The 26,641-nt window shown below is 43.0% G+C and overlaps 1 protein-coding gene across 31 annotated transcripts in view; it reads right to left on the bottom strand.

Moving 5' to 3' along the window:
• Positions 1 to 26,641, bottom strand: part of HGSNAT (heparan-alpha-glucosaminide N-acetyltransferase) — a 50,456-nt gene that overhangs the window by 5,074 nt on the left and 18,741 nt on the right. For 14 of the 31 annotated variants that reach the window (XM_073998754.1, XM_073998757.1, XM_073998762.1 and 11 more), the window contains 10 exons: positions 25,944 to 26,013; positions 18,350 to 18,419; positions 16,908 to 17,017; positions 15,220 to 15,296; positions 13,538 to 13,568; positions 9,389 to 9,549; positions 8,022 to 8,137; positions 4,839 to 4,960; positions 4,004 to 4,130; positions 2,649 to 2,735 (listed from right to left, as the gene is read on the bottom strand). In XM_073998754.1, coding sequence (XP_073854855.1) covers positions 2,649 to 2,735; positions 4,004 to 4,130; positions 4,839 to 4,960; positions 8,022 to 8,137; positions 9,389 to 9,549; positions 13,538 to 13,568; positions 15,220 to 15,296; positions 16,908 to 17,017; positions 18,350 to 18,419; positions 25,944 to 26,013 — 971 coding nt within the window. Of the gene's footprint in view, positions 1 to 2,648; positions 2,736 to 4,003; positions 4,131 to 4,838; positions 4,961 to 7,562; positions 7,656 to 8,021; positions 8,138 to 9,388; positions 9,550 to 13,537; positions 13,569 to 15,219; positions 15,297 to 16,907; positions 17,018 to 18,349; positions 18,420 to 25,943; positions 26,014 to 26,641 lie in introns of all 31 variants that reach the window. The other 17 variants (XM_073998750.1, XM_073998751.1, XM_065519176.2 and 14 more) reach the window with 3 other exon arrangements.

The following is a 26,641-nucleotide window of genomic DNA, read 5'->3' as shown; positions in this document are numbered from 1 at the left end:
TAAAAACAGTGAAATATGGACTTTACATACAATCCTTCTGAAATTAGGAATTCATTTTTGAAAATATCAAAGGTTAAGAAGCTTTAAAAATAATTTATAGTAATAGCTAATATTAATCAATGTTTTTATGTGCCAGTTCTTGGAACTTTACATGAATTAACTTATTCAATCCTTGCAACACCTTTCTGAAGTAGGTGCTGTTGAAGCACAGAGTGGGTCAGCCACACGCCCAAGGTCACCCAGCTGGGAAGTGGCAGAGCTGGACACAAACCCAGGTAGTGTGGCTCCAGGTCTGCACTCCTAGCCCCCCCAGTGGACTGACCACTCCAGGGACACAGATCTACCTAGAAAGCATATGTAGGGATTACATGGATGTATGGAAAAGCACAATATCAACCAGAAAGTGCTACAGAGATAAAGGCAGTATTTCTAAATACAAAATTATTTCATCACCAAAATGTACAGCTGGCCCTTGGACAACACAGGTTTGAACTGTGTAGGTCTGCTTATACGCGGATTCTCTTCCACCTCTGCTACCCCTGAGACAGCAAGACTGACCCCTCCTCCTCCACCCCTCCTCCTCCTCCACCCCTCCTCTTCCTCCTCCTCCACCCCTCCTCTTCCTCCTCCTCCACTCCCTCCTCTTCCTCCTCCTCCACCCCCTCCCCTTCCTCCACCCCTCCTCCTCCTCTTCCTCCACTCCCTCCTCCTCCTCTTCCTACACCCCCTCATCCTCCTCCACACCCTCCTCCTCTTCCTCCTCCTCCACACCCTCCTCCTCTTCATCCACACCCTCCTCTTCCTCCTCTTCCTATACCCCCTTATCCTCCTCCTCCACACCCTCCTCCTCTTCCTCCTCATCCACACCCTCATCCTCCTCCTCCTCCTCCACTCCCTCCTCCTCCTTCTCTTCCTCCTTCTCCTACTTAACATGATGATGAAGATGCAGACCTTCATGATGATCCACTCCCACTTAGTGAATAGGACATAGATTTTCTCTTCCTTATGGCTTTAATAACATTTTCTTTTCTTGAGCTTACTTTATTATAAAAATACAGTACACAATATTTTTATAAAATATGTGTGAATCAACTGTTGATGTTATTGGTAAGGCTTTGGGTCAATAGCAGGCTATTAGTGTTTAAGTTTTGGGGGAGTCAAAAGTCCTCTGTGGATTTTCCACTGCATGGGGGGACAGTGTCCCCATGCCCCGAGGTGTTCCAGGGTCACCTGTGTAGGCTTCAGATCTGCACTACCCAACAGCCAAACCACTAGCCACAAGTGACCATCTAAATTTAAAATTACATCAAGTAAAATTTAAAATTCAGTTCTTCAGTCACACTCACCACATCTCAAATGCTCAACAGCAACCCTGGCTAGGGACTGCCCCACTAGATAGCAAGGAGAAGAAATATTTTTATCCCCACAGAAAGTTCTGCCGGCAATGCTTTCCAAAAGTCTTTTCCCCTCCCGGTTAGCTCCCCTCAAACAGTAGTTTCAAACACCAACAAGGAGAACTTTGGGGACTTGAAATCTAGACTGCTCAGAACTTTAACAAAAGGCAAGTGAGACAAACCAAGAATAATCTGTATTGACTTTGGTATAAATTCTCATGCTCTGAAGCCATGACAGTGTGCTGTGGTTTGAATGTCTGTCCCTCCAAATTTCCTATGTTGAAACCTAATCACCAAGGTGACAGTATGAGAAGGTGTGGCCTCGGGAGGTAACTGCAGCGTGAGGGCTCCACCCTCATGAATGGCCTAGAAAAGGGCTTGAGGCAGTAAGTCCCGTCTCCGCCCTTTTACCAGCAGGTGGGGACACCCTGTGAGGACATGGTATTTGTCCCCTCTGAACGACATGCCCCAATCAAGTTGCCACCTTGGGAGGAGAGACCAGACCCTCACCAGACAAATGAACCTGCAATGTTACTGTTCTTTATGAATTACCCAGTCTCGGGTATTTTGTTAGGTCAGGACACACAGACTAATACAAGGGTACATGAAAGAATTGTGACAAATGACACAGTGACTTCCCAATGTTACCAACACCCACATATTCTGCATACTCCATCAGGAAAACCCTTTTTTATTTTTTGAGACAGGGTCTCACTCTGTTGCCCTGGCAGGAGTGCAGTGGTGCAATCAAGGCTCGCTGCAGTCTCAACCTCCTGGGCTCAAGCCATACTCCTACCTCAGCTCCCAAGTAGCTGGGACTACAGGCGTGTGCCGTCATGCCTGGCTAATATTTTTAATTTTTTGTAGAGACAGGGTCTCACTACGTTGCCCAGGCTGGTCTCAAACTCCTGGACTCAAGTGATCCTCCTGCCTTGGCTTCCCAAAGTGTTGGAGTTATAGGCATGAGCCACTGCAGTTTGGCAAGAGAAACATTTTATCCAGAAACTGCCATGCTAAGATAAGTCACATAAATAAGATTTTTGGGGGGAATATAAGAATCATATCTAATTACTTGAATGTGCTGAATTTCAGTAACTTTTGTTTCTGCACAATCTGTCAAAGATAACAAAATATATTAGACCCATAGCACAGGACAGAATATGCTTCCAATTATTTTAATGAAATGGTTTTTAAATGAGTGAATAAAACATCATAAACTGTCAGAAAAAGTAACCTAATGAAATGAACAAATACCTGAACTCCTAAAAAGGCCATCACGATGGAGTTGATGGTGCCCAGGATGCCCTCAGGGTCATAGGCCACCTCGGTGTGGTAAAGCACCTTAACAAACAGAAGCAGAAGGCAGCACTCATTCACTGACCCAAAAACACACACAAATAGCTCCTAGACCAAATACAAACCTGAATACACTCCAGTACACCATGGTTTTCTGTTTTTACTGCAGAAATTCATTGCTAACTTATAGGTATAACAGGCACAATGCTTCTGGCTAAGAAAGTGTGCGGTGTGGACACTCAGCAGGGAACAGAGATGCCCAGGGACAAGCCATGGTCCAGCAGCCACCGTGATTGCAGCAGGGGCAGCAAACAGCACTGGCCCCAGGCCTTGTGACATGACGCCTCCCTGACCAGCTTCAAATGCAATGCACGTACCTTCCTAATTTCCAGATTTATTCTTTTTAGTCAACCCTACTGTAGCATCAACAGCTTCCTATCTTCTTTTAAGGCAAATAACATTTTTAAATATGTTTCTTTCTTATTATAAAATAAATGTTACTGCAGAAATTGTAGAAATCTGGAAATGAACAGTGTAATAGGTGCTGTCATGCACCCCCAGAGCCCTCCAACCCTTTCAGGACGGAAGCCTTCATTCCTCCAGCTGCTGGAAGTATTCATGACCACAGCTCTCAGCCAGGGGCCTCTTCTGGATCTGCCCTTGACTGAAGACAGCTGCCTCTCCAGGGATCAGCCTTTTGCAGGGGGTCTTCCGCACCATCCGGGGGTAGGAAGGGCCCAATCCCTCGCCTCAATTCAGAACAACTCTGCAGCTCCTCCCTGGTGCCCCTGGGTCCTTTGTTGGGGCTGCAGTGCAAGTCAACTTCTCCCTCTGCGCAGTCCTGCCTCCTTCATTCCCCTGCAAGGACTGCCTGATCAACTTCCTGCATGTGACCCTCTGTCTCAGGGTCTGCTGCCAGGAAATCTGACCTGAGACGTACAGAAAAGCACTGTGCTATGATCATTTACACAATGCATTCTCACTTTTTTTTTTCCTTAGAGAGACGGGGTCTCACTATTGCACAGGCTGGTCTCGGACTCCTGGGCTCAAGCAATCCTCTCTCCTCGGCCTCCCGAGTAGCTGGGAATGCAGGTGTGAGCCACTGTGCCCAGCTCCACATTCTCACTTTAAAATCCAAAATAATTGTACACACTGCCATACAGTGAACCCTAAAGTCATTAAGTTATCAGACTTTTCAAATAAACATCAGTTCTCAGTGCATTTTCTTAAATGGGCATGGTTTAAAGTTGGCTGGCTTGTTCTACTTTCCTTCACTTCTGAAAGCCTGAGCTCCCAGTTCTAAGCGAACTCACAGTAGAAGATGGGTGCTGGTAAAGGTGATCGTCTCCCAGCAACAGGCGGTCGATGTAGCCCGCAGCTCCTCCAGTGCAATTGGGATACTTGCCAAAATCTCCAATGCCCCCAGGACCAAGATAACCACTAGGAAGGCAAAACCATGTAAATGACAAGACCTCAGAAGGGCAAACAGAGGGATGAGAATGAAAAAAACCTCAGGCTGGGCATAGTGGCTCACGCCTGTAATCCCATCACTTTGGGAGGCCAAGGCGGGTGGATCACCTGAGGTTAGGAGTTCAAGATCAGCCTGGCCAACATGGTGAAACCCTGTCTCTACTAAAATACAAAAATTAGCCGGGCATGGTGGTGTGCACCTGCAATCCCAGCTACTTGGGAGGCTAATGCAGAATTGCTTGAAGCTGGGAGGTGGGGGTTGCAGTGAGCCGAGTTCATGCCACTGCGCTCCAGCCTGGGCAACAGAGCGAGACTCCATCTCCCAAAAAAAAAAAAAAAAACCCGACCATGGTGTATATTGGCTATGTATGCAGCCCAATTCAGAGAGCCCCAACATGCGCCAGCTAAAACGTCCCTCTGGCTCATGCACACTCACTAATAAACTGCTCCCACACTGTGAAGGTGGGAAGCCCGATTTCTATTCAAGCTGACCCTCACACCACCCACAGGGAAATCACTCCGGACACGTGCCAATCTCCTCTCCCCATGCAAAGCAGGCCTCAAAGAAGAAGGAAGAGGGAAAGAGAATTCCTCTGACTTGAGACTTGTGAAAGCCCAGAACCTCTGACTGGGCAGAACAGGACATGCACAAGGGATGACTCCCAGGGGTTCGCTTACGTAGGGCACCCAGGGACTGGCAGGAGGAATGTCAAGCCCAGCCACAGGCCTTCCAGTGCCAGGATGAGCAGCCACTGAGGCCAGCTGGATGTGATGTCTCGAAGAGAAAGGCAGCTCCTCTCCTGAGTGGGGGCAGAAAAATAAAACATGCATGTAGTAAATGCAAATAGAAGGGGACTAAGCATGTCTTTGGGAAATTCCCAGTGACTCTTTTCTTGGCCATTTTGGCAGTAATACAAAAACTTACTGATTATGCGTTACGTTCTCCAGATGTTCCCTCTCCATGAAATCTCACAGCAAAATACCCATTCAAAAGAAATCAGCAGGCAATTCTATTCCTACACCCAAGAGAACTGAAAACATGTTCACACAAAAACTTGTACACATACACACAGGAACATTGTTCACAACAGCAAAAAAGGGGAAACAAGTCAAATGTCCACCAACTGATAAATGGGTGAGCAAAATGTGGTGTATCCCTAAAGCAGAATCTAATTCAGCAATTTTGGAAAGAAGTGCTGACACATGCAACATGGATGAACCTCAAAAAACATGCAAAATGGAAGCAGTCAGACACAAAAGGCCACATGTTATATGACTTTGTGTATAGGGACTGTCTTAGAGCAGGTACATGTGTAGAGACAGAAAGTAGGTTGGGGTTGCCTGGGGCCGGGTGAGTTGTGACGTGGGGAGTGACTGGCGGTGAGTGCAGGGTTCTTCATGGGGTAAAGAAAACCTTCCAGAATTACAGACTGGTGACAGCTGCACAACTCTGAATAGAGCAAATATCATCATATTGTACACTTTCAACATGGGATTTTTATGGTACATGAATTATACATCAATATATCTGTGATTTAAAAATTAAAAATAAAATTTTTAAGAAAGAAAATGAAATTCAAACTTTTGGATCTGTGTGGTTGAAAGAAGAAAGGGTGCAGCCCACCTGTTCTTAGTGTCCCACTGAACCCCTCACCCTATGGTGATGTCCTGGGATGTGCCTCTGTGGACCCTCAGGTCCCACAGAAGGGCGGAAAATGGCAGCTTTGATATCCATGGCAGACCAAGCTCCGTGCCCACTCATGCATATCTCGCCTCTCCTTCACCTTAAGGACACAGCCAGAGGACACATTAATGACAAGGGCAGAGGGGGAAAGAGCAACAATGACTAAAACGCCCCGCAAAGTAGATAATGAACATTACAGGAAGCACCCAGAGAACATGGGATTCAGTGATGAACTTGCTAGTTACATATCCTGAAAGAAGCTAGAAGACAACACAGTTTTATTAACTGATTGTTGAATAGGACCCCAAATGGAAGATTTCAAACATTTCCATCAGAATTTTTGTCACTAATGGTGGGTGGGGGAAAGAAGTAACTGTCACCTGGGTAAACTCCACCTAGCAATTTATAGTAAGAGAGGAAGTAATCACAAATGAGATGGGACTCTGACACACTTCTGATAAAGAAGCAATGCAAATAGCCAAGCACACAATACCATCACTCTCCCATGCCCTACCTGGGGATCATCCTCAAAATTGAATTTTACAGCATTTGAATAGATACCAAAACGTTACATGAATTTTACATATATATATGTTATGCTACAATGAAATTGAAAAAATCACAGGAATGTCCCATGAGACTGAACCAGCAAACTGGATGCCGGTGGTATTACTTAATACCATCAACAATGGGGACAGGTGGCCAGGCACGGTGGCTCACGCCTGTAATCCCAGCACTTTGGGAGGCTGAGGCAGGCAGATCACGAGGTCAGGAGATCGAGACCATCCCGGCTAACACGGTGAAATCCCATCTCTACTAAAAAATACAAGAAATTAGCCAGGCGTGGTGGCGGGCGCATGTAGACCCAGCTACTCGGGAGGCTGAGGCAGGAGAATGGCGTGAATCTGGGAGGTGCTTGCAGTGAGCCGAGATTGTGCCACTGCTCTCCAGCCTAGGGGACAGAGTGAGATTCTGTCTCAAAAAAAAAAAAAAAAGAACGGGGCCAGGCATGGTGACTCACACCTGTAGTCCCAGCATTTTGGGAGGCTGAAGCAGGTAAATTGCTTGAGCCCAAGAGTTCAAGACTAGCCTGGGCAACACGTTGAAACGTCGTTTCTACAATAAATACAATCATTAGCTGGGCATGGTAGTGCATGCCTATAGTCCCAGCTACTCAGGAGGCTGAGGCAGGAGAATCGCTTGAGCCTGGGAGGTCGAGGCAACAGTGAGTTGAGATCATGCCCCTGCACTCCAGCCTGGGTGACAGAGTGAGACCCTGTTTCCAAGAAGTAAATAAAAAATAATGCATTTGAAACTAGCAGAAAGGACTGTGCATGTTCCTGACCCAAAGAAATGATAACTGAGGTGAAGAATTTGATCATTATACATTGTATGATACACAGGTATCAAAATATTACTCTGAGCCTCATAAATCTGTACAATTATTATGTATCAACTAAAAATAAGAGGAAAAAAGAATGCATGTGATTACTGTCTGCTGACAAATTTGTTAAGAGGCTAGATCTCATGTCATGTGTATTTTACAATTAAAAAATTGATATATTAAATAAAATAATGAAAGTGAAAATCAGAATGTATTTGATTAGCAGATGTACAGTATTGCACGCAGAAATTTTAGAAGTTCTAAAAACCATATCCCCCTTTGTTCTCCCTTTTTTAAAAAAAACACTGTTTTAGCTGGGCATGGTGGCTCACACCTGTAATCCCAGCAATTTGGGAGGCCGAGGCAGGAAGATCACCTGAGTCCAGGAGTTTGAAGCCAGTCTGGGCAACATGGTGAGACCTTGTCTCTACAAAAAAAAAGACTAAATTAGCCAGGCATGGTGGTGCGCTCCTGTAGTCCCAGCTAATTAGGAGACTGAGGAGGGAGGATCGCTTGAGCCTGGGATGCTGAGGCTTCAGTGAGCCAAGATCACACCACTGCACTCCAGGCTGGGCAACACAGCAAGACCCTGTATCAACAACAAGAACACAGTTTCTGGCCAGGCATGGTGGCTCACACCTGTAATCCTCGTGCTTTGGGTGGCCAAGGCAGGAGGATCACTTCAAGCCAGGAGTTAGAGACCAGTCTGGACAACATAGTGTGACCGTATCACTACACAATACATTTATTTAATTTTTAAAAAGTTTTTCTTAATTAAAACATGGTTTCTCACCGAGGCACAATGTTCAGGCACAGGTTTAGCAAAGAGGAGCTCCAACACAGCAACCACAAAGTATGTCACTCCCAAGCGCTGCAGCACACCAGGAATGCGCACCTTGTCCCAAGACACTGTGGAAGACACAAGTTAGGTCGAGTGTTAGCCAAGACTTCTTGTCTCATCCCAGAACAACATTATTTGTTTCCTAAAAGGGAAGACATACCTATATTGCATCTAAGTAAGTCTTTTTTAAGCTCTTGGACATGGAAATACATATGGTCAAGAGACATGGGCTCAGCCCAGCTTCCAAAAACAGGCCAATCTCTCTTAATACAGGGAGGGTCAGTCAGGGACATGGCTCAAACTCAAAACAGGAAGCTGCCCTGGTGGCAGACTAGGATAAGAACCAAAGCGTCTTACTCAGGTGTGGTGGTAAAGCCAGGCTTGCGCCTGACCCTGGTTCTTTCCTATTAGGAATTTGCAATCAACCTGCACGTCCGCCAGGACCTTGCAGGCCCAACACAAGCCACTCTCCTTGCCCTACCTGCTACCCAGCTGTATCACCACAAGAACGCCACTGACTAACACTCCCTGCCCTACCTGCTACCCGACCATATGACCAGAAGAACAGACCTGATAACAAACCCTAAAATGAATCCTACTGGACACAGTGGTTCCCTTTTTGGAGTTCCACCAAGTCCACATTCATATGAAACACCATCTGGAAGTGACCTCCACCTCTTGCCAGTGCCTATAAAAGTATGTATTGCCTGAGGGCTCCATTTGGCCATTGTCTAGACGCTTGTGTCCTCTTCTGCTAATGACAGTGCAAGGCCCTTGAGGACAGTGACTAGTGCCCTCCCGACTCTGATACTTGTTGAAAGCAGAGGGTTCACATGCCTTCCCTCAGCTCTGCTGTCCCTGCGCACCACTAAACTAATGACAAAGATATCACTCCTTCCAGAAACCCAGCTGCCATACAAGTGCCAGTGAAGGTGGATTCGTGAACTGCCGCACACTATTGAAAGCTGATGAAATCACATTAGCAGGGGGCAAAGTTGGAGACCAAGGCAGCCTGGTCTGGTCCCTGCTAGCCTCTCACTACACTCAGATGATCCAGAGAAAACCTTCAATCGCTCTTGGCCTCAGACTTTTCCTTTGTACAAGAGAAGAGTGTGAGTAGTCTCAGAGGCTCCTCCCAAGTCTAAAATTCAAAAATAATAATAATAACGCTCACAGTTAGACAACCATCGTATATACTTTCCTAATAATTACCCTATTTGCAGGCACCTGAGATGGAGGAATTGCATTTCTCTCAAATTACAACATATAGTTTCCATATTTCAACCTGAATATATATAACAGAGGGAAAAAGTACTTACATGGACCAAGGCAATAATTGGGATTCACAATGATAATTCCTATGCAGATTAACAGGAAACTCCTCCATGCAATCTTCCCCAGCAATCTGAATTTTGAACATCCCCGTTGCAGTATAGAAGTCATTGATAGAAAAATGGAAGATCCCATAATAAATACAAACCTAAAAAGAATCCAGTTATTAATAGGTGGCCATTTCCAATTTTTTTTGTCTATATATCAGTAACATTTTATAATATGCTACAAAAGAGAAGCAACCATAATTTGTTTAAAGTAGATAATTACTGAAATAATACTGAGCTAACAGTAGAGGAAGAGCTCAGAATATAGCCCCATGGGGCTGGAAGGTTTTTGACAGTGCACTTTCAAGTCCTGTCTTAGGAGAACATTTCTTTAATAGTAAATGGAATTTCCAAGGACAACCCTCCCATTTCGTTATCAAAAAGAAATGATGATTCGATGCCACAATAATGTCTCCAAGTAACTAGACATTCACTAGCACACCCTGAAAGCCCTTGAAAAACAAACAGACATTTCAATCATTTCTATACACACTTCTGCGCCTGAAAGAAAAATGAAAGCTTACTTTTTTCTCTCCATTTAGTCTGAGTCATACACATTTTTCCTTTCTTTTCTTTGACCACACTAAATTATATTTTAAAAAAAAAAAAGTTAGAATACTGATTTTTCTAATTGCTTGGCAACAGATCACAGAGATGAAAATTTGTTCTTGCTGCATTCCTTGGTGTCTCTGGGAAAAACTGAAAGCCTTTCCTCCAAGATCTGGAATATGACAAAGATGCCTGCTTTTCACCACTGTTATTCAACATGGCACTGGAAGTCCTAGCTAGAACAATCAGACAAAAGAAACAAAGGGCATCCAAGTTGGAAAGGAGGAAGTCAAAGTATCCTTGTTTGCAGATAACATGATCTTATATTTGGAAAAACCTAGATTCCACCAGAAAACTATTAGAACTGATCAACAAATTCAGTAAAGTTGCAGGATACAAAATCAACATACAAAACTCAGTAGTATTTCTATATGCCAACAGAAAACAACCTGAAAAAGAAATCAAGAAAGTAATTCCATTTCCAATAGCCACAAATAAAATAAAGTGCCTCAAAATTAACTTAACCAAAGAAGAGAAGGATTTCTACAATGAAAACTATAAACCACTGATGAAAGAAATTGAAGAGGGCACCAAAAAATGGAAAGAAATTCCATGTTCATAAATTAGAAAAATTAATATTGTTAAAATGTTCACACTACCTAAAGCAATCTACAGATTCAATGCGATCCCTATCAAAATATCAGTAACATTCTTCACTGAAATAGAAAAAAATAATGCTGAAATTTATATGGAACCACAAAAGACCCAGTGTAGTCAAAGTTATCCTGAGCAAGAAGAACAAAACTGGAGGAATCACATTACCTGACTTTAAATTATACCACAGAGCTATAGAAACAGAAACAGCATGGTAGTGGCATAAAATTAGACACATAGATAGTGGGACAGAACAGATAACTCAGAGCTAAATCCATATATCTAGTGAACTCATTTTCGACAAAAGTGCCAAGAATACACATTGGAGAAAGGACAGTCTCTTCAAAAAAATGATGCTGGAAAACTGGATATTCATATGCAGAAGAATGAACCTAGACCCCTATTGCTCAGCATATTAAAAAAAAAATCATATCAAAATGGATTAAAGACTTAAACTTGAGACCTCAAACTATGAAACTAAGAGAAAACATTTGGGAAACACTCCAGGACACTGGACTAAGCAAAGACTTCTTGATTAACACTCCACACAAGCACAAGTAACCAAAGCAAAAATGGACAAATGGGATCGTATCAAGTAAAAAGCTTCCGCACAGAAAAGAAGACAATCAACAAAGTGAAGAGACAACCCATGGAATGGGAGAAAATATTTGCAAACAAGCGATTAACAGCCAGAACATATAAGGAGCTCAAACACCTCTACAGGAAAAAAAGTATAATAATCCAATTAAAAATGGATTAAAAGGCCGGGCTCGGTGGCTTACACTTGTAATCTTAGCACTTTGGGAGGCCAAGGTGGGCAGATTACCTGAGGTCAGGAGTTCAAGACCAGCCTGACCAACATGGTGAAACTTTGTCTCTATTAAAAGTACACAAAAAAAGCCAGGTGTGGTGGTGCGCACCTGTAATCCCAGCTACTCGGGAGGCTAGGGCAGGAGAATCTCTGGAACCCAGGAGGCGGAGGTTGCGATGAGCCAACATCACGCCACTGCACTCCTACCTGGGCTACAGAGCAAGACTTAGTCTCAAAAAAAAAAAAAAAAAAAAGACAAAAGATCTGAACAGACATTTCTCAAAAGAAGACATACAAATGGCAAACAGGAATATGAAATGGTGCTCAACATCATTGATCATCAGAGAAATGCAAGTCAAAGTTACAATGAGATATCATCTTACCCCACTTAAAATGGCTTTTATCCAAAAGACAGCAATAACCAATGCTAGTGAGGATATGGGGAAAAGGGAACCCTTGTACACTGTTGGTGGGAATGTAAGTTAGTACAATCACCATGGACAATAGGTTAGAGGTTCCTCAAAAACTAAAAATAGAGGTACCGTATGATCCAGCAATCCCACTGCTGGGAATATATGGAAAAGAAACGAAATCAGTATATTGAAGAGATACTCCCATCGTTATTCCAGCACTATTCACAATAGCCAAGATCTGGAAGCAAACTAAGCATCCATCAACAGACACTTAGAAAAAAAATGTGGTGCATATACACAATGGAGTACTATTCAGCCATAAAAAAGAATGAGATCCTGTCATTTGCAACAGCATGTATGGAACTGGAGGACACTATGTTAAGTGAAATAAGCCATGTGAAGACAAACTTCACATGTTCCACTTATTTTTGGAGCTAAAAATTAAAAACACTGAACTCAGGGTGATAGACAGTAGAAGGATGGATACCAGAAGGGAAGGGTAGTGGGGAGGGAAGGAGGGGGGATGGTTAATGAGTACAAAAATACAGCTGGATGGAATGAATAAGATCAAGTATTTCATAGCACAACAGGGTGACTACAGTCAACAATAATTTACTGTACATTTTAAAATACCTAAAAAATTATAATTGGATTGTTTATAACACAAAATGGTAAATGCCTGAGGAGGTGGATACCCCATTTACCCTGATGTGATTATTATGTATTGTATGCCTGCATCAAAATATCTCATGTATACCATAGTATATACTTTGTATACCCACAAAAATTTAAAATTTGAAATAAAAAATAACAATAATAAGGCTGATACTACCTGCTAATGAGGGAGCAATGTCACTCAATACATCATAGCAAAGATACAAATTCCACATTGCATAGGCAACGTCCCTTCACAAGAGTAAGAAGCCATGAATGATCAGAGACAGAATTGAATTACTCAGCTGTTATTTTAAATTTTAGTTTATGACTATCATTGCCCACCTACAAATGTATTAGCATTCACTGAAATCAATATGCTGTAATTCTTTAGGAAATAGGATTTTATAATTATTTTCGGGATTAATGGAACTGAACTATATGTTCAGAATTTATAATTTCCTACAAGATTTCAGGATCTGGTATATCATATCTACACTAACAAAATATTCCCTACAAAATCACTTTTTTTTTTGAGATGAAGTCTCACTCTGTCACCCAGGCTGGAGTGCAGTGGTGCAATCTCTGCTCACCACAACCTCCGCCTCCTGGGTTCAAGCGATTCTCCTGCCTCAGCCTCCCGAGGAGCTGGGATTACAGGCGCGTGCCACTGCACCCAGCTAATTTTTTGTATTTTTAGTAGAGACAGAGTTTTACCATGTTGGCCAGGCTGGTCTTGAACTCCTGACCTCAGGTAATCCGCTCGCCTCGGCCTCCCAAAGTGCTAGGATTACAGGCGTGAGCCACTGCGCCTGGCCCAAAATCACTCTTTTATACACACATGTGTAGGCACTGTGTCAAGTATAAGAACTATCCAGTAACAGGACTTTTGGAAGGATTCCTAACCACATAACACATGCCCGCCTCAGAGAAAGGCTCCAGCATCATCTGTAAAACAGGAGATTGGAGTCAATCTGTGGAAGAGAAGAGGGCAGACTGCCAACTCACCACGGGAACACGAGGTCAGCCACCGTCAGCCCTGCAGAACAAGTACAAAGCATAAGCAAAAGGACTCTAGAATACAAATACCTCCTAAATCTAGTGTGGACTTCATTACACACTGGTATAGAAAACAAACTCAGGGCCAGGCGCGGTGGCTCATGCCTGTAATCCCAACACTTTGCGGGGCCAAGGCGGGCATATCACCTGAGGTCAGGAGTTCAAGACTAGCCTGGCCAACATGGTCAAACCCCATCTCTACTAAAAATACAAAAATTAGCCGAGCGTGGTGGCAGGTGCCTGTAATTCCAGCTACTTGGGAGGCTGAGACAGGAGAATCGCTTGAACATGGGAGGAAGAGGTTGCAATAAGCCAAGATCATGCCATTGCACTCCAGCCTGGGTGACAAGAGTAAAACTCCATCTCAAACAAAAAAGAAAAGAGAAAGAAAGAAAGTAAACTCATAGGTCAGGTGTGGTGTGGCTCACACCTGTAATCCCAGCACTTTGCGAGGCTGAGGTGGGAGGATCACTTGAGCCCAGGAGTCTGAGAGCAGCCTGGGCGACAGAAAGAGACACCATCTCTACTAAAAATTGTTTTAAAAAACTAGCCACGTATGGTGGCACACAGCTGTAGTCCCAGCTACTCAGGAGGCTGAGGTGGTAGGATTGCTTGAGCCCAGGAGGTTGAGGCTGTGGTCGGCTGTTATCACACCACTGCAAACTAGCCTGGGCTACAAAGCAAGACTCTGCCTTAAAAAAAAGAAACTAAACTCACAAACTCTTCCTTGAGACTCTGCAACCAAGCACTGGGCCTGGCTAGGACACTTCCTATGAACATAACTAAACACAGGAGAACCAAACTAGAAATATGTAGACAAGTTTGTTATCTTTAAGAAGCACTAATCCATTCTTTTCTTTTTTTTTTTTTTTTTTTGAGACGGAGTCTTGCTCTGCGGCCCAGGCTGGAGTGCAGTGGTGCGATCTCAGCTCACTGCAAGCTCCGCCTCCTGGGTTCACGCCATTCTCCTGCCTCAGCCTCCTGAGTAGCTGGGACTACAGGCGCCCGCCACCACGCCTGGCTAATTTTTTTGTATTTTTAGTAGAGACGGGGTTTCACCGTGTTAGCCAGGATGGTCTCGATCTCCTGACCTTGTGATCCGCCCTCCTCGGCCTTCCAAAGTGCTGGGATTACAGGTGTGAGCCACTGCACCCAGCTGCACTAAACCATTCTTAAAGCAACTACCAAGCCAGACTTACAGCTATTATTCACCACCACTCAGACCAATCCTAGTTCAACACCATCTCAAAAAGGACCATAAGTCCTAGAAGACAGAGCCCCCAAGAGCATTGTGGCTGTAATAAAAGGCATATCTAGAATATGACCATGATCATTTACAACCAAATCCATAACATATTCTGCAGAGTCCCTCAGTCCCACAGCAGAAACTTCTAGAATCTGTTATTACAGTGAAGCTTTACAGATCCACAGCACACAAAAGGAAGAACAAAACTAAAGGGCTCACAGAATCATCATCTACAGGTCACCCTAGAGAGCAGGAGTTCAGTGGCTCAGAAGAGGCTGCTGGGGCTCATTTCTGGAGTTTCTGGGGAGAATGCTGAGTGATTCTCCTGCCCTGAAGCTCTGTGAAGGATGTATGTAAGCAACATTACTTTTAGGAAATATCTTACCATTCCAGCTTGCGTGTTTGAAGTACCAATATTTTCCTCCTCCATAATTGACAAAGACCATGAGTATGAGAGCAATCCTAGAAGAAGCCAACAAAGAGAAGCCTTTCAGGGTTTGCTATGTGAAAAGGAAGGGCTGAACTGAAGACACATTTATACTCACAAGGTGCAATCATGCAACAATGCAATTCTACTGAGCATTTTGTTACACAAGATGAGACATCAAGGCCAAAAAGCGATTATTTTCTAATCATTGCAATTAGGACCATGCACTAGAGTTCTTCATTGCCAACATTGCCAACATGATGTCTCAACCAGTTTATACTGCTGTCTTAAACTATGTAACCTGAAAACATAGCAAAATATTTCCAATAACTCAATTTTGAGCTAATTATTTAGATGTCTCAGGTTAAAGAACTCTAGTAGGAGGCACACAGCCAGCTGAGTCAGCGAGCTCAGAATTCCAATCTTGGATCCTTTTCTGTCATTAGCCATAAGACCCTGGGCAACGTTCTCATCAGTAAACTGAGTGTGCTCATCTGTAAAAGAAAGTGCCCTAACCACATGTTAATTTTAAGGAGAATGACTTATTTTACAGCAGCTAACCAGTGCCCAGCATATTTTAGACACTTAATAAATGTTAGTTCCTGTCTATCTGTGACCATCTTATCTCCAAAAGTAGCAATGGAAATCTGAAAGACAGAGTAATAGATCCCGGATGTGCTACTGTTTGAGGCTAACTGTGCAGAATGCTGAGGGTGCTGACCTTAGGTGTCAACAGGCTAATTTGGGAGACTCTGTAACCCAAGCGCCCGCAATCAAACCCTGGCTTTCCTATTTGATACCTGAGTGACCGTGGGCAAGTTGCTTCACTCGGCAGCACAATTTCTTTTCCTTTTAATGTGAATTGGGCATATTAAAAGTATATATCTCATAGGATTACTAAGATATTAAATAAATTAAGGCGACTTAGAACAGTGACTGGAACATTATGAGAACTCCAAAATTGTTAGCAAGTTTCATTATGATCATATTGTTCTTACTACCTGCTTCCAATCTACCTGCCAGGGCACTCAGGGCTCTGGTGCGACTGGGGCAAAGTTATAGGGTTGTCACTAGAGTTCAGAAGGCTTCAGTATGTAGAAATAAAAGAGCTGATACCTGTATATTTATTCTTAGCTATATAGTTTTTAAACTTTATTTTCAGATTTCAGTCCTGGCCTTTGTTCTTCTCCCAGGGCTATGGGTTTGCTAGCATGAGGGCCTGATACTCGAGTCGCTCTGCTAGCAGCACAGGATCAGCCCTCCCTCTGCCACATGCTGGTGTTTCCTCACTAGACTAGTGCATCTTCTGAGCCATCAAGCTACTGACTGGACATGGGGTACAGTCTGTAGCCCCAAGTAACAGCCACTTGCCCAAATAAAAATGCGCTTCACTCAGCAGACCGCATATCCAAGTGGACACTGGCTCTAGCCTCATCTACTACTCCTCTGTCAACACAGACACTGAGGATCATGATGGTCTTCCAGACTAGAGAGGCTACAGACTTTACTTTTACATCCAAGAAATCCTTCCTAGCCTAGAAAGTAAAAGATATGTAAAAGTCCTTAAAAGCTAAAAGTGTGTATAGGTGTAATTATGTAGTCCTGTGACTACCTGCACCCACTGTGCTATAGGGATGCCCACATACCCTCTGAAGGTGTCCACGCTGCGGAGGCGGGGCGGCGGGACAGACAGATGCCACACTGCTGGCTGGACATCACCATCTAGAGGGTCTGTCCTGCTGGGAGATCCCAGCTCCTTCAGAAAAAAAGAGAGAAAGATGACAATTCATAATGCTAAGGAGTAAATTTCGTCATTTTTTTATTTATTTTTTGTTTTGTTTTGTTTTGTTTTGTTTTTTTGAGACAGAGTCTCACTTTGTCGCCCAGCCTGGAGTGCAATGGCATGATCTTGGCTTACTGCAACCTCCACCTCCCGGGGTCAAGCGATTCTCCTGCCTCAGCCTCCTGCGTGGCTGGAATTACAGGCATGCACCACCACGTGCAGCTAATTTTTGTATTTTTAGTAGAGATGGGGTTTCATCATGTTGGTCAGGCTGGTCTCAAACTCCTGACCTCATGATCTGCCCACCTCAGCATCCCAAAGTGCTGGGATTACAGGCATGAGCCACCACAACCGGCATCATTTTTTTATTTCTTTAGGAAAGAATGTGATATAGTAGAAATCTAAAAATAGTGTAGAAAGCTAAAAAATAGTTTTTCTGCAGGCGCAGTGGCTCATACCTGTGATTTCAGCACTTTGGGAGGCAGAGGAGGGCAAATCCCTTGAGCCCAAGAGTTTGAGACCAGCCTGGGCAACATGGTGAAACCCTGTCTCTACAAAAAAATACAAAAATTAGCCAGGTGTGGTGGCACGCACCTGTAGTCCCAGCTACTTGGGAGGCTGAGGTGGGAAGAGCCCAGGAGGTTGAGGCTGCAGTGAGCTGAGACCGTGGCACTGCACTCCAGCCTGGGCAATAGAGTAAAATCTGGTCTCAAAAAATAAAAAAGTTTTCTAAACAATACTTGGATTTCCTTTTGTAAAGATCCCATCTAGAGGTCTGGTTTTCTACTTTATCAGCTTTTCCTGCCTTTTACTGAGTTTGCCAGTGGCCACGTTGATAAATGGTACCAAAAAAACTAGTCCATAAGTGCATCTAGCACAAGCACAGAAGCCAACATCTCCATATATGAGCCTGAATTTATTAACAAAAATTAAATGACATTTTTAAATCATCAGAGGAGGCCATTGATTCATAGATTTAATATTGTTGTCTCTTATTTCTTTGTTTTAACCTTGACACTCTCTACTTAACTAGATTGATTCAAAAATGCTGCCTGCAGAGTGAAAAATGTCTCTACCTTGGGTATCCAGATAGAGCAGAATGTTCCAGCGTCACTGAAGCAAGAGAAGGGATGGAGCCCTTCCCAGCAGCTGAAGAGAGGGCTGCTCTCTATTAGGAATACAGGACCTATAACCTGGCCTTCCTCAATGTAAATATAAAACTGGACAATAATGATTAAATAGGAAACTATAAATTCCAAGTTCAGAAAACCACCTGGGCAACACACTATGCATCTCATAACTTACAGAATTGATGAGGCGATCAGTTTCTCGAGAACTTATGGCTTTAGAAATCCAACTGTTAAAGTCATCCAAACTGAAAATAAATTAAAGGGTCAATTATTTTATTTTCATTGGCAGAATTTTTTAAATGATCAGATATTATATTGAAATAAAATTAAAGTTCATATTCTATATTACTAATTAAACATTCTAAACATTTTTTAACAATATAAAAATAGAAATCACAGTTTTCAGCAGCTCTACTTATAAATGCTCAACCCTGACAGCATAGTTTCCTCATCAATAAAACAGGAATGACGACAGAGCTTTCATTAAAGACTTGAGAAGGTAAATGAGGTAACTGTTTCCCATGGCTGGGATTCTCACTAATAATACTATTAAAATTAAAATAGCAAAAAGTTGGAAACAATCAAATTTACTCAAAACAAGGATGACTAAACACAGACTATGACAGCTGTGTGATAGGATGTGATAGAGCCATGAAAGTAAAAGAATGTGGGCTCTGCTCACACAAAGAAACATGAAGATGAAGATATAAACTATTAGGCCAGGCATGGTGGCTCATGCCTATAATCCCAGCATTTTGAGGGGCCGAGGTGGGTGGATCACTTGAGGTCAGGAGTTCGGGACCAGCCTGGCCAACATGGTGAAACCGTGTCTCTACTAAAAATACGAAAATTAGCCAGGCGTGGTGGTACACGCCTGGATTCCCAGCTACTCAGGAGGCTGAGGCAGGAGAATCGCTTGAATCCAGGAGGTGGAGGGAGGTTGAAGTGAGCCAAGATCACATCACTGGACTCCAGCCAGTGAGACTCTGTCTCAAAAAAAAAAAAAAAGATAAACTATTAAATACAAAAAGCAAAAACCTATTCAAATAGTTAATGTACTGGGTTCTTTTTTAATATGGTTGCTTTAATTCAAAAAGAAATCCAGGCCGGGCGCGGTGGCTCATGCCTATAATCCCAGCACTTTGGGAGGCCGAGATGGGCAGATCACGAGGTCAGGAGATGAAGACCATCCTGGCTAACAGGGTGAAACCCCATCTCTACTAAAAATACAAAAAAATTAGCCAGGCGTGGTGGCAGGCACATGTAGTCCCAGCTACTTGGGAGGCTGAGTTAGGAGAATGGCAGGAACCCGGGAGGCAGAGCGTGGAGTGAGCCAAGATGGCACCACTGCACTCCAGCCTGGGCGACACAGAGAGACTCTGTCTCCACAAAAAAAAAAAAAAAAAGAAAGAAATCCAGATGACATTAAATTTTTTCACATGACTAACAAAAGATAAATATATTAACTGGTTTTTCTTAAAAATGAGATTTCTACCTGCAAAAAAATCGTTTGAAAAGTATACCCTATCCTGGCATAAACAAATTATTCAGGGCATAGGATTTTTTCCCCTTTTATTTTTTGGTCATGAACAGTTCAGCATATACAGAAGCAGAGAAACCAGTATAGGCATAGCTCGAGACACTGCAGGCTTGGTCCCAGACCACCACAATAAGCCCAATATCACAATACAGTGATTCACACAAATTTTCTGTGACCCAGTGTACATAAAAGCTATATATTACACTATATTCTAGTCTATTAAGTGTGCAATACCATTATGTACAAAAAGACAGTTTACACACCTTAATTTAAAAATATATTTCTAATAAAAAGTTAATGATTATTTGAGCCTTCAGCAAGTCCTAATCTTTTTGCTGGTAGAGGATCTGGCCTCCATGTTGATGGCTGCTGAGTGGTCAGGGTGGTGGCTGCCAAAGGTTGAGGTGGCTGTGGCAATTTCCGCAATCAAGACAATACAGTTTGCCACATTAACTTTTCCTTTCACAGATTTCTCTGTAGCATGCAATGCTGTTTGATAGAATTTTACCCACAGTTAGACCTTCTTTCAAAATTAGAGTCAATTCTCTCAAACTCTGCCTCTGCTCTATCAACTACATTTACGTGATATTCTAAATCCTTTCTTGTTATCTCAACAATGTTCACAACATGGTTACCAGGAATAGATCCCATCTTGAGAAACCACTTCCTCTGCTCATCTGTAAGAAGCAACTCCTCATCTGTCAAGTATTGTCATAAGATTGCAGCAATTCAGTCACATCTTCAGGCTTCACTTCTAATTCTAGTTTTCTTTATTTCTACCACAGCTGCAGTTATTTCCTCCACTGAAGTCTTAAACCCCCGAGTCATCCATGAAGGCTGGAATCAACTTCCTCCAAACTCCTGCTAATGTTGATAATTTTACTTCCTCCCATGAATCACAAATTTCTTAATGGCATCTACAATGGTGAATCCTTTCCAGAAGGTTTTCAATGGACTTTGCCCAGATTCATTGGAGGAATCACTATCTATGGCAGCTATATAGCTTTATAAAACCTATTTTTTAAATAGTAAGACTTGAAAATCAAAATTACTCCTTGATCCATGGGCTGCAGAATGGATATTGTGTTAGCAGGCATGAAAACAACATTCATCTGCCTGTACATTTCCATTGGACTTGCTGCATTGTCAATGACCAATAATATTTTGAAAGAAATATTTTTTTCTGATAAGTAGGTCTCGACAGTGGGCTTAAAATAGTCAGTAAGCCATGCTGTAAACAGACGTGCTGTCATCCAGGCTTTGCTGTTCCATTTATTAAGCACAGGCAGAGGAGACTTAGCATAATTCTTGTGCCCTAGGATTTCCAGAAGGGGTAAATGAGCATTGGCTTCAACTTAAAGTCACCAGTTGCATTAGCTCCTAAACAAGAGAGTCAGCCTATCTTGTGAAGCTCTGAATTCTCCCTCCTGGCTTTTAAAAGTCCTAGATGGCATCCTCTTCCAATAGAAGGCTGTTTGATCTGCATTGAAACTGTGTTGTTAGTGTAGCCACTTTCATCAATGATCTCAGCTGGATCTTCTGGATAACTTCCTGCAGCTTCTCCATCAGCACTTGCTGCTTCACCTTGCATTTTTATGTTATGAAGACGGCTTCCTTCCTTAAACCTCCTGCACCAACCTCTGCTAGTTTACAACTTTTCTTCGGCAGATTCCTCACTTCTCTTAGTCTCCACAGAACTGAAAAGAGCGAGAGCCTTGCTCTCGATCAGGCTTTGGCTTAAGGGAATAGTTTGATCCTCTATCGAGACCACTCAAACTTTCTCCGTATCAGCAGTAAGGCTGTTTCATTTTCCTTTTTTTTCTATTTATTTATTTATTTGATACAGAGTCTAGCTCCTTTGCCCAGGCTAGAGTACAGTGGAGCAATCTCAGCTCACTGCAACCTCCAACTCCCAGGTTGAAGCGATTCTCTGGCCTCAGCCTCCAGAGAAGCTGGGACTACAGGCGCACACCATCATGCCCAGCTAACTTTTGTCTTTTTAGTAGAGATGGGATTTTGCCATGTTGGCCAGGCTGATCTCAAACTCCTGACTTCAAGCAATCGTCTGGTCTCAGCCTCCCAATATGCTGGGATTACAGGTCTGAGCCACTAAGCCCAGCCTGTTTCACTTTCTTATCATTTGTGTGTTCCCTGGAGTAGCACATTTAATTTTCTTCAATAACTCTCACAACTTGGCTAACTGTTTGGTACAAGAGGCCCAGCTTTCAGCCTGTCATGGCCCTCCATATGCCTTCCTCACTAAGCTTAATCATTTCTAGCTTTTGATTTAAAATAAGAGACACGCAACTCTTTCTTTTACTCAAACACTTAGAAGCCATTGTAGGGTAACTAATTCGCCTAATTTCAATACTGTTGTATCTGAAAGAATAGAGAAGCCCAAAGAAAGGGAGAGAAATGGGGGAACAGTCAGTGCGTGGAGCAGTCAGAATACACACAACACTTACCAATTAAGTTCACCATCTTATATAGGTGGGGTTGATGGCATCCCAAAACTATTACAGTAGGAACATCAAAGATCATTGATCACAGATTACCATAACAGATATAATATTAATGAAAAAGTTTGAAATATTATAATGATTACCAAAATGTAATGCAAAGACAAGAAGTGAGCACATGCTGTTGGAAAAATGGTGCCAACAGAGTTACTCAACGCAAGCCTGGGCAACACAGTGAGAACCTCATTTCTACTAAAAAAAAAAAAAAAATTATAGTGGTGGTACATGCCTCTAGTCCCAGCTACTTGGGAGGCTGAGGTGGGAGGATTGCTTGCACCTGGGAGGTCAATAAGGTCAATAAGTGTTGAGTATGTTCTGACTGTTTCCCCATCTCCCTCCCTCTCTTTGGGCCTCTCTATTCGTTCAGATACAACAATATTGAAATTAGGCCAATTAATTACCCTACAATGGCTTCTAAGTGAGTAAAAGAAAGAGTTGCACGTCTCTCACTTTTTTATTTTTTGACATGGAGTCTCACTCTGTCACCCAGGCTGGAGCACAGTGGCGCAATCTCAGCTCACTGCAAACCTCCACTTCCTGGGTTCAAGCAATTCTCGTGCCTCAGCCTCCCGAGTACCTGGGATTACAGGCGTGCGCCACCACACCCAGCTAATTTTTCTATTTTTAGTAGAAATGGGATTTCACCATGTTGGCCAGGCTGGTCTCGAACTCCTGAGCTCAAGCGATCCGACAGCCTTGGCCACTCAAAGTGCTGGGATTACAGGAATGAGAAACCATGCCCGGCTGCATGTCTCTCACTTTAAATCAAAAGGGCTGCAGTGTGGGAGGTCAAGGCTGCAGTGAGCTGTGATGGCACCACTGCCCTCCAACTTGGGAGACAGAATGAGACCATGTCTCAGAAAAAAAAAAAGGAATTGCTGGATGCAGGGTTGCCACGAACCTTTAATTTGTAAAACATGCAACATCTGTGAAGTGCAATAAAGCAAAGCACAGTAACAAAGGGTTTGCCTGAATAATGGACCTCCATCATCCAGCTTCCACAAGTACCTACACATGGCCAGTCTTACTTCATCTGTCCTCTCACCCACTGTCCCTCATTCCTGCCTTAGATTGTTTTTCAGAAAATCCTAGACATCATATAATTTCAGGCATAAACACTTTAGTATGTATCTCTAATAGATATGGACTATTTTTATTTCTAAACATAACCACAATACCCTTATCACATTTTTAAATGTTAGCAGTAATTCCTTAATATCATCAGTTCAGTTTCCCTGTCTCATACATGTTTTTACAGTTCAGTGGTTCGATTCAGTATCCAAACATAATCCATACATCCAAGGCATACATTTGCAATTACTCTTTTTCCCTCACAACTCAACTCTCATTTCTAGTTTATTCAACATGGATAACATCACCATCACATGCAAAATGTTAAAACAGACACATCTAAAGAAGTGTGGCCAGGCATGGTGGCTCATTAACTATAATCCCAGCACTTCAGGAGGCCGAGACAGGTGGATCAGGAGGTCAGGAGTTCAAGACCAGCTTGGCCAAGATGCTGAAAACTCATCTCTACTAAAAATACAAACAAAAAGATTAGCTGGGCGTGGTGGCACACGCCTGTAATCCCAGCTATTCGGGAGGCTAAGGCAGAGAATTTCTTGAAACACAGAGGCAGAGGTTGCAGTGAGCAGAGATCGCGCCACTGCACTCCAGCCTGGGCAACAGTGAGACTCCATCTCAAAAAATAATAATAATAAAAAAATAAAGAAGGGTGAAAGGGAAAAGTTAACAGTTTTAAAAATAAAACAAAAAAACATAATTTTCTTGTTCATGCCTGTTGCCTAAGTGAAAAGGAGGGAGGCTCTTTATTCTCTTGACTTTTTCTGGTTGTTTTTTGGCTCACAGTCATCTGAACCTCCCTGGTTGTGTTGGAAAACCAGGGGGTGAGGAATAAGGGACTCCTGCTTTATCAAGAAGAGTATTCTGCCCGCAGGCTGGAAGGGCAGCATCATGTGCTGAGTAGTTTCAGTTCCACATGGGGCAAGGTGGAATTTCTTCCCTTTGAAAATGCTTGATCTCAGCTATCAATTACTTTTTTTTCTTGAGACTCCCCAGCTGGAGTGCAGTGGCGCAATCTCAGATCACTGCAACCTCCGCCTCCCAGGTTCGAGCAATTTTTGTACCTCAGCCTCCCGAGTAGCTGGGACTACAGGCACCCGTCACCACACTTAGCTACTTTTTATATTTTTAGTAGAGATGGGGTTTTATCATGTTGACCAGGCTGGTCTCAAACTCCTGGCCTCAAGTGATCCACCTTCCTTGGCCTCTCAAAAGTGCTAGGATTACAGGCATGAGCCACCGCTCCCGGCCTAGCTATCAATTACTTCAAAAAGTCATGTAACATGACCAGGTGTGGTGACTCATGCCTATAATCCCTGTACTCTGGGGGTCAGAGACAGATGTAACACTTGAGTCCAGGAGTTCAGGACCAGCCTGGGCAACATAGCAAGACCCCATCTCCACTAAAAATACAAAAAAAAAAAAACAAAAACAAAAACCATTATCTGGGCATAGTGATGCATGCCTGTAGTCCCCATTACTTAGGAGGCTAAGGTGGGAGAAGCACCTGAGCCCAGGGAGTCGAGGCTGCAGTGAGCCATAATGGCACCACTGCACTCCAGCCTGGATGACAAGAGTGAGGCTGTCTCAAAAAAAAAAAAATCCATAATAGATCCATTCATGTGAAAAGCATCCTGATACACTGAAATAGCATTCGCATTTTATCAAAAGGTTGATGAGATAATACCTTAACTCAAAGAAATGAAACTCCACTGCTAGAATCTTCCTCTATCCCTAAAAAACAGTTAGGTTACACACTGGCTTCTGGGCAACAAGTGGTTCTTTTACCCTATACACAGTCGGGGTCCTCATACATAGAATTATACTATTTCTAAGATGTACAAAGCTACAGTATCACAGTTCAGAAATTCCCCAAAGCTTCAGGGTTTCCCACGAGTCAACTTAGAGTTTAGGTTTTCATTCTTCTAATTCTAAAATCTTGTGGTTCTTCTTGACACCGTAACAAGATAAGCATGAGAAAATTCACTCATATTCTTTTTAAAACATGAAAAAAACTTTCCCTTGGAAGTTAACTAAAATCCATTTTACTTTCTTTTTCTAGTCTACTAATTCACTCTTACCAGAATCACTGTTCACCATGCGGAGCAGGACCAGTCCCTTCTCCATGTTGGCTAACAAACTAACCAAGGGACAGGGAGTCCATGCAAGGTCCAGAGGAACAGCCACCAGGCACACATCTGTGCCACCAGATGCCTGGGCTGGCAGAGGTTGGGCAACTGGACTAGAAGGCGCCTCAGCGCCAGAGAAGGGGAGGGGAGTCCAGTGCAGCAACCTCCTCCTAAAATTGTCACGAGCCACTTCTGCTCGCTAAAAAGCCAGATGCTTTAGGAAATAATGATTTCTCAAGCATTTTCTTCCTCTTCACCCATGTGGGAGGACAGAAGGCAAAAATCCATAATCACCTTTATTATCACTTCCCTAAAGTCAGAGACTACGTCTTAGTCTACATGAGTCCCTGAAGCCTAGCACTGGTTGAACATAGGGGACACAGAAATGTTCATATCATCAAAGAATGATGGGCGCTTGAAGGTGACAGCTGCGCCTTCTGAATGTGTTATTTCTATGCTCTGCCTTTCCAGTGGCATCCTCCCCAAATATCTTACCTCAACAAGAGCCTCAGAAAGGATATCACAATGATGACAGCAAGACCAATAAGGAATGCAATGCTCACAGCTAGAAAAGAGAAGAAAACACATTAGCCCCCAAAAAGGTCATCATGAACATCAAAGACATCACATCATTATATTTAATCTATAAAGGAAAACCAATGAGGGAAGCCTATATTCTCATGCTGAATTTCCTATAAATAATTGAGAATGCTCACCGTGAAGGGAGTAATAACTGTCATTACAAAAAGTATCCAACATAAACAAAAGCACAAAGAATGGTACCATCAACCTATATATAACCCATCACCCAGATCCTAGAATTGTCAAGATATTGTCCCTGTTGCTTCATCTATAACTACCCACCCACCCCCTTGTCCTGCTTTTTCTGGCTAAAGTATTTCTTTAAGAATCCAAGATATCATGTTATTTCATCCCTACATACTTCAGAATGTGTCTCTAAAGCCCTTGTAAAGACAGCCTGACACTGTACGCCTTCTGACACAAGGCACTGAGAAGGACCCAGGCTCGCTTTTCCCGTATTCCACTAAAAAATGCAAAACCTCCACTTATTCATGAGAAAACACCAAACATCAAGCAAATCCAAATCAAGGACAATTGACAAAATAACCAGACATTACCCTTCAAACCATCAAGGTCATGAAAGACAAAGAAAGACTGAGGAACTGTCCTAG

This window comes from Macaca fascicularis, chromosome 8 (genome assembly GCF_037993035.2).
Source record: "Macaca fascicularis isolate 582-1 chromosome 8, T2T-MFA8v1.1".
NCBI lineage: Eukaryota > Metazoa > Chordata > Mammalia > Primates > Cercopithecidae > Macaca > Macaca fascicularis.
Note: the sequence above shows the minus strand (reverse complement) of the source record. Positions and strands in the feature narration are given on the sequence as shown.